The 15,402-nt window shown below is 41.9% G+C and overlaps 2 protein-coding genes across 2 annotated transcripts; both read right to left on the minus strand.

Annotated features, from left to right (window-relative positions):
• Positions 1–577: 577 nt before the first annotated feature.
• hmx4 (H6 family homeobox 4) lies at positions 578–2,329 on the minus strand. Its single transcript, XM_051384497.1, has 2 exons — positions 1,955–2,329; positions 578–1,793 (listed from the first exon to the last, which is right to left on the minus strand). Exons 1-2 carry the CDS (start codon positions 2,175–2,177, stop codon positions 1,225–1,227), a joined length of 792 nt encoding a protein of 263 aa, XP_051240457.1. The 5' UTR covers positions 2,178–2,329; the 3' UTR covers positions 578–1,224.
• Positions 2,330–3,766: 1,437 nt separating this feature from the next.
• Positions 3,767–6,784, minus strand: hmx1 (H6 family homeobox 1). Its single transcript, XM_051384496.1, has 2 exons — positions 6,131–6,784; positions 3,767–4,729 (listed from the first exon to the last, which is right to left on the minus strand). The coding sequence occupies exons 1-2, from the start codon at positions 6,429–6,431 to the stop codon at positions 4,107–4,109; spliced, it is 924 nt and encodes a 307-aa protein (XP_051240456.1). The 5' UTR covers positions 6,432–6,784; the 3' UTR covers positions 3,767–4,106.
• Positions 6,785–15,402: the final 8,618 nt, after the last annotated feature.

Here is a 15,402-nt window from a genome sequence, read left to right on the forward strand (position 1 = left end):
GCCAATCTGTTATACCATAATTTATCATTAATATTCTGAATATGTAGGTTATTTGACCAGTTGCAGATTTTGATATTGATGTCCATCATTTAGTATTTTTTTCCCAGACCTGCTGACATTATTACAGTCTTATAAAATGGTCTTGTTCCCTTTTCTTATAATATCAAGCTGTTAGTAATGGATTTTATACGTGATGCTGATTTTATGCATATTTTAAACCATTTATACAGACTGCCTTGCTCCCAACTTAATATACAGTACAGTGGTTCAGAGGCCTGAGTTTTTGCAGAACTAAAATAGGAGTGTGTGCCTGCAAGCAAGTGAATTAGCAAGCATTGTGCCATTTTAGATTAACTTAATGATTGGTTTGATTTAAACTTTTACTATAGCTTTTACAATACGTGTTTAATCTGTTCAATCAAGTTGTCTCATTATTTTACCTATAAAATCCATGTTTCACCTTTTACTAAACGTACCAATTTACTGCATAAACTACTGACTGGATGAATGATCGAACTAAACATTGTAAACCTGTTTGAAACAGAAAAAAGTTCAAAATAGTGAATCAATTCTGTAAAATTTTCTTAAATGAAGATGTTTTAATTACAGTTTCAGTAAGTGGTGTAATGAGCCTTTAGGCAAACGTGGAATAAAGTAAGAATAGTAGGATACTCAGAAAAAAATAGACATGCGTGAAACATAGAATAAAATGTTAATTACATTCATTTAAATACATAGATAATTTCAGTAATTCAAAATTCATTATGATACAGGAAATGCATGCAAATAGCTAGGCTATGGTAATTTCTTTGGTGGCTTAAGCTGCTGGAAATGCTGTTGTTGACAGTTGTAGTAATAATAATAACAATAATAATAATAATAATAATAATGTGATGTAAACAATAAAATGTTGGAATTGATACTGTTTTAGGCCTCCCTCAGGCTATCATTAGCTCAGTCTGTTATTTCTTAAAAACGGCTATGTGTAACTAGCAGGTTTAGTGTCAGGCCTACGAAACCCATAGCTTTGACTGAAAAATAAATAATACCGAATCAGCTTATTTTGTAAGTGATATGTAACTACTCCTCAGTCCTTGTACTTGCAGAACACTAAGGCCGCAGGTCCGGCCCCCCACCTTAAACACCCTAAACTCCTTAAATGCTTGAAACTTGGCAACAGACCACCAAAAAGTGTCTCTTTCACGTGGGGAATGAATGAAAGCATCATACGTCCCCGTCATACAGGCTGAAGTACTTGCTGGCGTTTGAGAAGCAGAGGTAAGGCGTGCTACTGCCCGGGTATACAACGGGCAGAGGCATGGGCAGAAGGCATCTCCCCAGCAGGTTGCTCTCTTTGTACAAGGCCGGGAGCTGGCCCACCACCACGGGCTTTCCAGTCTCGGGGAAATCGGTAACAGGTCCGTCGATTTCAGTCGAGATTTGCCGTTTTAATTTATTCCTGCGGTTCTGAAACCATATTTTCACCTGGGTCTCCGTGAGCTGAAGGGAACTGGCGAGGCAGGCGCGCTCTGCGCTGCTCAGATAGCGTTTCATGTCGAAGGTAGACTCCAACTGGAAAATCTGTCTCTTGGAAAAAATAGTGCGCGTTTTCTTTTTCGTTATAATTTTGCTCTTCTTGGCAGGGCTGCCTCCTTTGTGGGGGGCCGTGGTGGTGGAGCTGCTGTCGTCGCAGCTACTGTCCCCGCTCTCGAAGCGCACCTCCGTCGCCTTCTTCGGGTCTCCGCGGCTGATGATGACCGATTCCGTTGCTCCGTTGCAGTCTGTTGTCAGCTCTGCGAACAATATGACACTTGGTTTAACCCGCTGTGGTTCAAGTTTTAACTGTTACATTGACCTTAAACTTCACGTAAAATCACCGGATGGGAGTCGTGCGTAACGGTGAAAACAAATGACAGAATAAAACACAGCCACAAATACACCAAACCCGTCTTACCACTTTGGTTAAGCCTGCTGCCCGGGTCCTGCCTCTGCTGGGCTACGTGCTCCTCGTGGTGACTCTGGAAACCGTCTTTACGCATCGCCGTGGCCGAGTCATCCTGCAACCCGGCGGGGTGACAGCTGTCACGGTTCCTCCCGCTTGTCTTGAGATTGAGGATATTGTCAATAGTGAATTTCAGAGAGGCGGCGGGTCGACATGTTGCGTCCACTTTGTTCATATTCTCCAATGCGTAAGTCCGTTCTTTTGTTTACTTCCGCGACTCTACTAAGTCTAAACTGGGACGTTAATCTGACCACTAACGTCTCGATACTCCGCGCACCATAGCAGCAGCCACTGAGCAGACACTGCTGGGCTGGCGATGCTCTGCATGCACAGTTACTGCACACACCGGATGGAGCACGCATTGTCCTCGTTGATTGGTCCAGAGGAGCGTGCAGTGCGGTCCAATAACAGCGAGGGGATGGGAGGAGAAGGAGGGCAGGAGAGTGTTGTTGTGCCATCCCTCCACTCCCCTCTGCCTTCCCCCCTCATCCTCATACATCTGTTGTAAGGAGAGCCGGGGTCCGCAGCCCTGCAGGCGTCCCCCAGGAAAATCGAGAATAGTTTAATTTCGCTGTTATTTTACAATGTAATGTTCCGCAGTGAGACCATTCACAAATGATGGTGGTTTCGATCGTAGCCCGCACTCTCTTCCAGCTGTATCTGCCAGGCAATTGATTCATTAGATTCAGATTTTGGTGTCCCAAACATGGGGGAAAAAAAGTTGGCCAACTGGTTTTAACCTAAAAGTAAATCGAATCATTATTATTGCATTGTGTGGCGATGTCTGTGAATTTATATTATTGTTTTTTGTTTTTTTTCTCAATAGAGTAATGATTTGTCACTATGATTTGGGCATGCTGTGTTTTAATTAGGCTTCTTGTAAAAAATATAAATAAGATACAAACAAGAACTGTTGCTTTTCACATTAATTCAATTTTGCATTCACAAAAATTAACGTTTCATTTATGGGATCATTTACTGTATTTATATATAGTCATTACCTAGTTAGTCACATAGGCTACAATTAAGGCTCATTTGAAGCGGTGCAATAAAAACGTTTGAGCTTTAGATCACTGTCTTACCTCGTGATTTTGTTAAAAATGTAGCCCGTAGGCCTTTTTCTTTCCGCAGCATGTGTTAATCTTTGCGTTTTGTTTTTTAAAACCCACAACAGGTTGAAACGCATTTTTTTATGGACAAAGTTGTATGCATGCATTTAGTGGGACTCATAAACAGCAGTTCCCATGTGGCGTTTTGACTTATTTTTGTCAAATAGATTCTTTATCTCCTCCAAAGTCATGGTGCAAGGACACAACTTGCTGACTGCCAGCTAGGTAGCATATTTGTTAAAAAAAAGAAAAGGTCAACAAACTGGTAATTAGACTGGTAAACTGGTAGGACTAAAATGGGATGTCTTCCCTGTCCAGTGCATGTTTTTGTATCCTGATCATTTTTTAAACATCCAATGTAAATTATTGTACACGCATTAATAGATTGTTTTATGAACTAGATTCTCAGCTGTTGTGGACGCCAATGAGAAAAGCTTGAATGAGAAAGGCCTACTTGTAGCAGAAACTTCAACAAGTGTATAAAAAGTAAACTTCCGAAAAGACACACAGGTTCCTGCTCGGTCGTTGTGTCACTACACATATGGATTCAGTGCAGTCTCTGTTAACCATTGTCAGTGTGGCTCTGCTTGTGACTGACAGGAAGGAAGACACATTTGACGACAGTGAGTATTTATAAAGAACAGAAATCAGACAGTTTTGTGCTTCATTTTTTTATTTATCTATTATGTGAAAAAGTGACAAAGTTGGAAAGATTTGTGGCTTTTAAATATAAATGTTTGCAAAAATATGTGTGTATTTAAACATACAGTACAGTACATGAACAGCTTCCGGCCTTGCCATGCGTGTCTGTTATTCTCTTGTAGAAGCTCATGAACAGATTTATAAAAAAGGATATAATCACGGTCTCTGCGGCTCTTATCTTTGGATGCAGTCAACACTTTTCTGCGGCATTGTGGGTTATTGCACGATTCAGTATTAACAGGGTGAATTAACGTTATTAACAAACACTTTGATGTATCAGTCTCCATCAGTTATTATACCAAGCCGGTCATCTGCGACCTTAGCATGCTCATGGAGTGAGCAAACGAGGACAGAGGGTAGTTGATGGAGCTGGAGAAGCCCCCGACGGGTGGAGACACTGGATGTCCGTTCAGGTTGAAACCCAGTGCGGCAGTGGGTGCGGGTCCCGGGCCCTCGTGATACAGAATGGGGACCCGGACAATCCGCTGGGTCGAGTGTGAGATATGTGCAGCCTCAAGGTCCGCCGCCAGTTGTCTCTTCCATTTATTCCTCCGGTTCTGGAACCAGATTTTGACCTGGGTCTCTGTGAGGTGTAGAGACGCTGCCAGGCCCGCTCTCTCCGAGCTGCTGAGGTACCGTTTCATGTCGAATGTGGACTCCAGCTGAAACACCTGACTGCGGCTGAATACGGTCCGGGTCTTCTTCTTTCGGTTGTGGCTCGGGTCCGAGGTTGCGTCTTGCTCTGACTGTGCGTCAAAAGCGTTGTGCGCGTCCTCGCTGTCGTCTGTCAGGTTGCTGTCACCGGTTTTCCGGTCGGTTTCGTCGCTGCCCTCGGTTATCGGCTCAGAGACGGCGGGGGAGCATCTGTCACTGGTCGATATGGAGCAGCAGTGGTCGTCTGTGTTCTCCCTTGGACCTCAAAGGAGACAGAACAAGAGCATGACTGTGCTTTAAAGATAATTGAGGAAAACACCAGCATTTGCTCAATAGTTTTATTTCTCAGCCCATCTTTCTGGTATATTGTTGACCTTAAAACAAATAAAAACTTTCACCCTTCTTCTTCTGCATGGCGGAATAAAGACATAAAAAATGGTGCACCAGAAGAAAATGACGGAAACGAATTGGAAGAGAGAAAACGTTCCTGAAATGTTTCACTTAGCCAATGTAAATATTTTCTTTTTACATAAAATACAAGTTTTGTGTTTTGCAGTTCATCGGTTACCAGAAAGTTTGGGTGCGCATGGGCAAAGCAAAAGTGTTTTTTGGGGTTGCATAATGATACATGTGAGGAAGTTGTCAGGCTCAATTATGACACAGATAATAGTATAATGAAGAGATAACAGTCTACCAGAGGGAAACCAACTAAATCTGTGCAGTTTATAATTTAATAACATCCAACACGTTTATATTTACTGTTAATACGTTGGTACTGGTATTGAATCGTAAACATAGGGCTGGTAATAATGGAATATTACAATCAAAGAATGTGACTGTACACACTAAAGGGAGGGGCACTTTGTTTTGATGTGATGGTGCGTGTGAGGGGCACAAATGCCACGGGATCTGCGTAAAAGCGTCCTATTGACGTGCAGTGCTTGGCCTCTGTTTTGGGTTGTATTCTGGCAGATGCGCGTAATCCATGTGCGTAATCTTCAGATTGGGATACAGATCTCTGGATGACAAGCAACCACGAAATATCATCTGGTTTAATACAGTCGAGTTAAATTGCTCTTAGGGTGAGCTGACATGAAAAACATTTTGTCTTACACGTGTTTACAACCGATTCCATGCGAGAAAACAGACCAAGTGCACGGTAGCATTTAAACCAGTTTAAGAAGCTCGGTGGGGTAAACGGAGAGAAGAGCCACGACTGCAACGGTCAGACTCCACACTCGACTCGCCCTGACTTTGTTGGTTTTACTTACTAAAGCGAGAAGAGTTTCCATACACTGGCTCGACTCCATATGCTTCTAATAAAGCCACCGTAATAAATGTCCAGCAAATAAACGACCTGCTGCGCGAATAATGGCATCAAACAATCCGTGATGTGGTTGTTACTATAAAGCTGCATCAACTGATCTGGGACCGAAGACCGTAAACAAGAAGCACCTACTGCTGTTCTTTTTTTTTAACTTTAAGACTCTGACATGAGATCTGGATCTGATACTCCACTTTCACAGTTTATTTTTATATCAGTTAGTGTAATAGTCACCCTGCTAACATTACCGCAATAGCTGCCTTTTGGGTATGATGATGCGCCCACCGCTTAATTCGTTGCATACAGTTTCAGGACGCATAGAGGCTCATCTGTACTCACTCTGTGGTGTTCCCAAACCTCTGAAGTTTAAGGCAGTCCCCCCGCGGTGCCACTGCAGCGGCGAGTTTCTGTACGGGGACCTAGCCGTGGAGCCGGAGCCATCGGGCGCTGGAGCGCTCCTGTCGGCGGGATGTGCGTTCGGGACCCGGCCGGTGGAGACCGTCTCCACACTGGCTTCCCCGCGACCGCCGTCCGACATAGACTCCTGCTCATTCCGTCCTTTGCCCAGGAGGTTCTCGATGAAAAACGACGACGCCCTCGATGAGGTGGGAGTCTGCTTTTCGGTTAGCTTCTCCGGCATGTTTTCTTCCCCCGATTTCACGGCGCTTTTACCCCAAAACTGAGCGGCTCCTGTCTTGACTGTGCGTTACGGCAACCAGGAGTCCAAGCAGTCATTTCAAGCGTTGCTGCTTTTGCGCTGTGAACGGACGAGGACTCATGGCAGAGACGGGACGGGGATCTCCTCGGTGCCAGAGGGAGACAGGGAGACGGAAGCAGTAGTACAGTGAAACGTCAAGTCAAACACTTAACGAACCGAGGCCATCCAGCGATTGGACGAGCACAATAGCAAATGGGGGTTTTCCAAGGAAAGGAGAAAAACTGTCTCCCTGCGTCAGCCGCTGCTGCCCTGTGCGCGCGCGCGTGTCTGTGTGTGTGTATATATGTGTTCACGTGCAGGCCCGTCCCCTCGAGGCCACGCAGCCGGGAGAAAACCTCTGTTCGCGGTACAGCACTCTTTATTTGGGTCAATTAGAGTGCAAATCAAAACAGAGATCCGCCGGGGCAGCAGCCATCCCCGGGGTCGAGCCCCCCCTCGGTCCACTTTGACATAGGAAGGCTCACAGTCAGCAATTAACTGTAAGGGAACGACAGTGTGGAGCCTGTCAATTCTAAGGGGGTGTGTGTGTGTGTGTGTGTGTGTGTGTGTGTGTGTGTGTGTGCGCTGAAGTAGTTCATTTGCTCCTTTATATTATACCATCATTATAGGAATGCAGTAAAAAAACAAATCTACCTGTGTTTCATCATTTTAGAGGCCTTTAGTTTGGATAACCTTTGACAACGTTTGACAGCATCTGTAGGGCGCTGACGGTTCCGTTTTCAGTAGTATATGCACCGAGGGCCTAAAGCCTCTAACCGTATATATGTGGTTGTTTGTGGTGGTTTGCAGTGGCATGATGACCTCACAGTTGTGCTTTTTGAACGCATGTGCGTACTGAACCACGCATGGCTTGGCAATGGCACGTGAGACGCTGCGTCCTGGAGATGCGGCTGCTGTCAGAGGTTATCCAAACTTTGCGTAATGGCTCAGATACTCTTGATAATAGGTCTGTTTTTCTGCGGGGTTTTATTATGTCTAATTGCATATTTTCTCCCTTTTCTTTGCCAATACAGTGTTACTGTAGTGGCCTGCTGTTTCAGTCTAATTGGGATTGTTTTGCTTTGTTTCATGGTGTATAGCATACACTAATAGAAAATTAGGAGGTTGTACTCAGAACTTAATATTTGTGGATCAGACGCTTTATTGCGTCTGTATGTTGTTTTTGTCTTTTTCAAAGAATTATTAAACTTGACATTTCCATTTGACTCGGAGCAACAGGCCTTTGGTTTCATGGGAAATTCGCCTCAAAGCAGCAAATAACCTCCTTTTAAAAGTAGTCCGTCTAACCATAAACATCCTAACCAAGTCACCTAAAGTTAATCCAGTTGCGCTGCGGGACCAAGGGTGAAACTTTTAATAAAAATCAAAGTAGCCGATTTACAGCTACTCCTGCTTATGAGGACTGTGAAGACGCAAAAGAAAAAGTTCTGATTAAGAGAAACATGTTTCCAGTGAATGCAGCCCTCATCGGGAAGATTAAGATAAGATTATCACTATTAGATCATATGAAACATTTAAATGAGTGCTGACGGGCGTCTTTACCCTTTTCGCTGAAATGGCAAGACATTTGAGCTTTTTATTTCCCTCAATGGCGCTGACCTTTAACTCTCTCTCTCTCTCTCTCTCTCTCTCTCTCTCTCTCTCCCCTCTGTCCGTCCCTCTCTCTCCCTCCCTCCTCCCCCCCCCCAAGGCCAGACTTACCCTTTGACAGAGGATCAGCGGTAATGTTGCCCTTCACCCTAACACTCAGCGCAGACAACAGTAACATGAGCCGTGCGTCGAAGAGTGGAGTCTTGCACCTGTCTTGTAATACCCGCTCAGTACAGACACTTCTCCGATGGTTTAATTCTGTCTCGTTGAAAATCCCGCTTTTCTCCCGCCAGCATAACCACAGACAGTTGCGGAAAGGCAATTTACTATTTCACGATTAAATTAAATTAAATCTGAACTATTCGCCTCAACTCCGTCTGAGGGCAGATTTATGCAAAGAAAACGTTATTTATTTTACATTTTTTAAATTCCCGTTTCATGTAAAACTATAATGTGATGAAGAAAAAGACCAGCAGCATACTCCACAATGAAATCTCAATGCAGTTATAGCCTGTGCACTTTATAACATAAAAAAAAAACCTATTAAAATAAACTCAATATATGTGAATAAAGGACAGTGGCACCAGGTTTAATGCAGCGTATCCAAATGACTCTGAGATTATACCTGATAATAAAGGACATTATCATTTGTTTTTGCAGAATTATTACTTTCCTGATCTATTGCTCATTGCCATAAACTATTGATTGTGATGTAGAAGTTGGTAAAAAAAATAAAAATAAAACTCAATGTCCTGTCATTTATATTTATTTTACTCCAGGCAGATGATGATCAAGTGTTTTGTGCTGCTGCAGATATTGGTTTTCAGATTTATTATAAATCTCTATATTTTCCCCTGTGTATTGTACAATTGGGCTAATTCAAATGCAACATGAAATGTACTTAAATTGGCGTTAAAAACAAACTTTAGGTAGCTATTCAGTGGGTACTGAGTAAAGATAATGTTGTGACTTGAAATATGTTCAGATATTCAGCTTTCTACTGCATTTACTAGTTATCACCAGTGGTGGAAGAAGTACTCTGTACTTTTACTTAAGTACGTTGTTGGGTGTTTTTACTTAGGTAAACCAATACTGCATCACAAGTAAAAGTTCTGCTTTTAAAATTGTGGTAAAAGTAAAACAACAGAAGTATTTATCAGCAAAATGTACTTGAAGTATTAAAGGTAAAAGTACTCATTCTGCAGAAGAACTGTGTGAAGCATCAGTGTGGAAGCAGCATTCAATGCTAGCTTCCACACGCTTCCGGACACCCTCCAATGGGTCAACGGATAAAGCTGAGGTTGTAAGAAGATAAATGGGGAAAGGAACAGAAAAAAGTTCTGCTACAAAAATTTGTATTCTTTTTTTTTTTTCTTCTATCTTTCAAGTAATTAGTGTCTATAGCTGTCGGATAAATGTGCAATAGAAGTCCAATATTTATCTTTAAAGTATAGTTGAGCAAAAGTATAAAGTGGCATGAAATGGAAATACTCAAGTAAAGTACAAGTACCTCCAAACTGTACTTAAGTACATCTCTTGATTAAATGTACTTACTACTTTCCACCACAGTTTCATCTTGCTAATGTGCTTATGTGTGTCAAAACTCCACATTAGATCAGGTTTCTCTGTGTACACCAGGCCGTCTGAACGATGTGGCACCCCAGCCTGTGCCCCCTGCTCTGGGGGCCGACAGACCAGACCCAGAGGCCCCTCTCTCACTTTTCGCTCTCTCCTCTCTCATCCTCCCATGATCCTTATTCAGCCTGGCATGCCCTTTGCTTTATATGGCCTGCTGGCCTGCTCCACAGTCACGGCCCCCTCCGTGCCACCACAGCTCTGAAATACAGTTTCACCACACAAAATCACATCATCAGCGTGTGCTCCAGGAGACAACTGCATCAAATTGAGCATGTCTCTCCAGTTGGCGGCAGTTAGTGTTTTCCAGCCCTTGGCGCAGCCAGGGCTGTAAGCAGCAAAGTGCGCAGTGTTACAGTTTGTGATATTAACGTCCAAGAAAAAACAGAAGTTGTCCATGAGGTAGCAGCAAGGCTAAATTGCATGGTTTTTGTAGAGCAAACTGACATAACACACATTATATGTGATGAAAGACAAAACCAGTGTAAAACATTTTCCAGTGCTCTTGTTGGCAGCCATAATCATTTTTGCTGTTCTGTTCAGATTACAGAGGACCCTTTTATTATAAAAATGACAAGAATGAGGAGTAAAAAAAGAGAAGATACTTGTAGGGAGTTGTATTTTATGTCTGCATTTCTGTTAACAGTATTTCATTTGAAATACAGCTTTAAATCACACAGATATTTCATCATTATTAACCAGTCACATTTCCTCTACGGTCTCCTGTTTTTAATTTTGAAATTACCCAGGACTAATCACCATTTTATAACCGCCATTACTCCTTCAAGTGTGATATTAATGGCCTGGGAGTCTACCGCTCTCAGTAAGGGTTTACAGTCAATGAAAGTGGAGACAGTTTGACCTAGTTCGTTACACTGGAGGCAGTGAGACAGGCAGGCAGAGACAGGAAGGCATGTATCTCCTCTGGGGCATTTCATGGCTCTTTACATTAAGAGGTCTTCATAGTGACTCAGTAGTGGAATATAGTGTCCTTAGCTGACTTTGAGGCACACACCCATGTTTATGTTTGAATAGAAACTTATATGACATTTATATTTATATTTTTGTTTATTTCTGGTATGAGAAAATTGTGGCACAAACAAATAAAATGCACCCTAACTTTGGCAAAATTGAACCACTGAGTCTTGCCTATTAACAGACACTTGCCTTGAGTTTGTGAGAGGGCCCTCTAATGGTTAACAGAGTGCAATGCACGTTCAGTTTATACATCACATATATTTCAGTTTATGCAGAAACCACCTTATGCTGGTTAGAAAGCCACAACAGCCTTCTCGCTGTTATTCCATAAGCTGTCATTACTCTCAGATCACTTTCTGCTGGCGAGCTAAGGGCATTCTGGAAGTTGAGCAAAGCATGAAGGTGCAAAGCAGACCATGTCACTAAATAACTATAAATAAAGCTAATTGGATCCTCTGTCTCTGTGTATAAATCCACAAAAATCTGATCTGTCCACCTTGGAAATATTGATTATTTTAGCTGGCTAGTTTATTGGTACAATTAAGTCTTTTCATTTCTTTTCACTATTTAGGATCTGGCCAAATCTTGCAGTGTTTAACTATTCAGCTTTCTAACAAAACCTCATTGCGTACTTGCTTTACTTAACTGGCAAGCCAGCTTAGCTGTACCGTGTTAGCTCTGGCATTAATAATTCACTGTACATAAGAAGTTGATGCTGCAGAGTTTGTTCTCATTGATAGTATTAGCCGAGGTGAGCATTCTTGGCCAGACTTTGTGACGCCAGCAGACCGGCATAAAGTGGGCTTTAATTGCCCATAATCTCTGTCGTTCTCTTTCCTCTCAGTGCAAGTCAACAGCGTATAGCCTACACATGCCAGACCTTAGCAAGGCATTTTTAGCTCCATATCAGCGCAAGCTTCACAACGAGGAATGCTTGGAAGAGATTTTCAACTCAGGACTCAAAGGACTTTAGAGGGTTTTGGGATTTTCACTCTCTGTCTTAATGTACTGGGATTTCAAATCGGCACATCCATATTTGTATCCGAAAGCAAAACAGGAGCTTTACACCTCAGGCACATTGTTCTTCCTTAGTAAGACAAACTTTGTTAATGTTGCTACACCTGAGAAACACATTTCTACTAAGTAAAACAGAAAGAAACAAGGAAACATACTTTAGGTTCTATCCTTACAATGCTTTCCTTCCACATGTTTGCTGTAATGTGCATGTTTATCTCTTTCATTATTAAGAATGCATTCAGAGCCTGCTGTAACCTAGTTTCTTGATCATTCTGCCTCGTGGATTTGTGTCAGTGGGCCACTCATTTGAAAAATTGTTTTATATGGTACAATACACCTAATATAAACTCCCTAAATTGAAGGGGCAGACCTTTTTTTATCTCCAGTCAAATGTTCAAGTTCAAGGATTTTGACCACAGACAGGATTACACCGAATAGTCAGTGGCATAAGCACACATCAAACTATGTCCAAATGGCTTTGATGGGAAGGAAATGTTAATTATAACTAAGCTGGGCTGCTGCACCTAGCTCTATTTGGGCAGTAGAGTCCAACATTAGTATTTATTTTCTTCTTTGTCTGATAAAACATTTAAATATTCTGCAACTCTCAATGACATATTACCAATGCCTATCAGCAGGAAAATGTACTAATCTAATATTTATTATTTATTTATGATTTCATTCATGTTTATTACTGTTAATCCTGACAAAATAATGTTAAAACTTACAAATAATCATTTTAAGTTTAAACAGGTATAATGAGAAAAAAAATAAATAATAAAATAAAAATAAACATATAAAATCCTTAGTGTCTCTTCATTTTGCATGTAAAGATTTTAGACTTATGTTAGTTGTTATGTCCAGCAGCTCAGTGGCAGATACACCAAACAATTCTGAACATCTGCGTAGGTCAAACTCCGTATACAATTAATAATTTAATAATAAATAAATAGGCTACATAAATGTCCTCTTGTTAACGAATATCACCGTGTATCAAAAACCTAAAATCTAGCTGAAATAACAATAAAAAACCTGCAGTAGTGCAGTATTATTATTATTATTATTATTATTCAAATGCTGAATTTCTTAACAAAATTGAGTCTATAAAAAGGTCAGCCTTTAAAATGAACCAGGCAAGTTTAGCCTCCCATCCGACACCACCACTTCCAATTTCTCCACTTATAAGGCCGTACGTGTCTGGAGGATTTCTAACGGGAATGTCCGTTTGTTTAACCTCTTTACGGCACGTTAACCCCTGTCAGGACGGACTCGTCAGCCCAGCACAAAGGGGCTGAAAAGCGGAGACCTTTCCCCTTCGGCCGACCCTGTGCTCATATCCAAGCCTGCTTTCCTCAAAAGTTCCCAGTCTGCTCCCAGAGATCACCTTCACATAGCTGCGGGAAACGTAAAGCAACGGGACAATTGAAATGTGGCATGGTTATAAACTCGCTAATAATAGACACTAATAGGACAAATAGTGGACATAAACTCATCAGAACCAACTTTCATTCCACTGCATATTTTAGTGAGGGAACATAAGGCACATAGGTTGTCTAAAATTAAATGGTACCTCCATGAAGTGAAATATATCTCCTCTCTCTCTCTCTCTCTCTCTCTCTCTCTCTCTGGGGTTTGCCTCTGTAGAGGGACACGCTAATGCCTTCTAAGCGAGGTGTAATATTTCTTCATAATTTCTTACTATAGTTGAAAACACGTGGCCGAGGAGGGCTTGCTGACCTCGGGTAATGAGCTTATGGCAAAATAGATCCGTGTGCGTAAAGGAGCCGAGACCTGCCCATAGTGTTCAATCAACACGTAATCTGGTCACATGGCAGATAAAATAGGAGACCTCCAGTTGAACTGGACTATTAAGTGTTCAATCAGAGTGTAAAAGTCCGAGCACAAACAGATCAATCAGGGACACCCGATATATCCGGCTAGTGACCGCACACTGAATGGAAAGGAAATGTACCTTTTGAACTGTTTGCACTTTTTTGGGGTGAAAATGATCGGCCCTCATTAGAGTGCTCCTAACAGTCCTGTAAGGCTGTGACATCTCTCTCACCCCACTCCACAACTATCTCCTCTGAGGATGGGATATTCACCAGCACTGGTACAAACACCCCTCTGTTCATTTAGGAGGTTACAGTCCTTTTACACTCACACTGTCAGTCAGTAGTCGTTCAGTAGAAAGCAGATTAGCAGCATATTGGGTTGAGCACAATTACAAATCCCGTTTCATTTGTACCACAATAAAGAACCCAATCCATCGAGGCAGATCACGTGAGTTTTTCCTCTCTATCAGTTTGACTTTGAGCCTGTTTATTCAGCCGCGCGCAGTATTTCAGCCGGTGGTACTTCCAACAATGAAAATGGCTTTTACTATAATTGGAGCTCCTTCAGCTATAAAAGAGCCGAGGAGCAGTACACCGCCTCTCTCTTCACTCCCTCTCATGCTCAGATGAGCACCTGTCATATTAAACGATCGCGTGAGAAAGAAGAGGAGGGCACGATACGAGAAGCGCGCGCAGAGGGGACGGGGTCGGGGTCAGGGTCGAGCGCGCGAGCTATAGGCCCTCTCCTCTGTAGCTCTCAATTAGCTCGAGCGGAGGAAACGGGGGCAGGCTATCTGACCGTCAGCACACTGTTCAGTTCACTTCATTCCTGACACCTCGCCTGGTCCTATACTGCAGGTACCTTAACAGAGCAGCGAGTGTCACACTCCTAGTGAACTGCTGTGTATTAGCAGAGTCCCACATTACACCGTTAGAAAGCAGGGTGGAGCTTACATCTGGGTTACTCAGCACTGAGTTTATCACAGCTCTAGCAGGACTTAAAGACGCATATCTACTATTTATGGTCAACGTTTTTGCGTTATTACCAAACATATTGAAATATTTTTTCCTGAATAAATGGACACCGTTTTTTTTTTTTACAATTTTCGATACACATTTCCGCTTTGCTTGACTGCTCTGCGGCTCAGATGTTGTCAACGCAAGACAAACATTATAAACATTATATGTCACCGTTCTTGTACCTGATTACTCTTTTATTCTTCCCTTCCTTCTGTTCATGCAGAAAAATGCTAAATGACTTGTGTAAAAGAACTAACTAAAAGGCTGTGATTTACAATTTGTTGTATTAGTTCTATTTTTATTTATTTTTGGTGAAATTAAATTATACAAAATATATTATAAAACATATATAATTCAGTTTTGGTAAGGGAGATGTCTTTCAAATGATTAATGTCAAACTGTCAAAACAATGCAATACATTACATTATAAAGGTGATGCTGTTAAGTAATTATATGTATCAACGTTTCCCTCCTTTGGCACAAGTACTGTCAGTTGTTTATGTGCTTCTTTCTATTTGACCTGGCTTAATGTTATTTCAGTTTACATTTTGCAGCTGAGTGAGAACAAAGAAGTACAAAAGGTAAAATGAAACGCAGGAAGAAGGTTTTAACAACTGGACTCAGTATGTTAGGTAATGTGTAAAGTGTGTGAATGTACTGTGTGAACATAATGTGAACCCCTCCCAGCCAACTGTCCAGCAGTATGACAGCTATCATCTCAGTGTGAAACATGTTTCAGTTCAGCATGAAATCAAGGTTGTGTTTACATGGCCTGTGTCTCAATGCAACAGTATCCTCACATTTTGCTTAGTAATTGC

This window comes from Dicentrarchus labrax, unplaced genomic scaffold, assembly GCF_905237075.1.
Source record: "Dicentrarchus labrax unplaced genomic scaffold, dlabrax2021, whole genome shotgun sequence".
In the NCBI taxonomy this organism is placed as follows: Eukaryota; Metazoa; Chordata; class Actinopteri; family Moronidae; genus Dicentrarchus; species Dicentrarchus labrax.

Bases quoted from the DNA above. Each gene is read 5' to 3' on its own strand.
- hmx4 (XM_051384497.1), bottom strand. From the start codon at position 2,177: ATGAACAAAGTGGACGCAACATGTCGACCCGCCGCCTCTCTGAAATTC. The intron at 1,794-1,954 runs GTAAGACGGGTT...TATTGTTCGCAG, and splicing joins CAGCAGGCTTAACCAAAGTG to AGCTGACAACAGACTGCAAC.
- hmx1 (XM_051384496.1), bottom strand. From the start codon at position 6,431: ATGCCGGAGAAGCTAACCGAAAAGCAGACTCCCACCTCATCGAGGGCG. The intron at 4,730-6,130 runs GTGAGTACAGAT...GTCTCCTTTGAG, and splicing joins AGGTTTGGGAACACCACAGA to GTCCAAGGGAGAACACAGAC.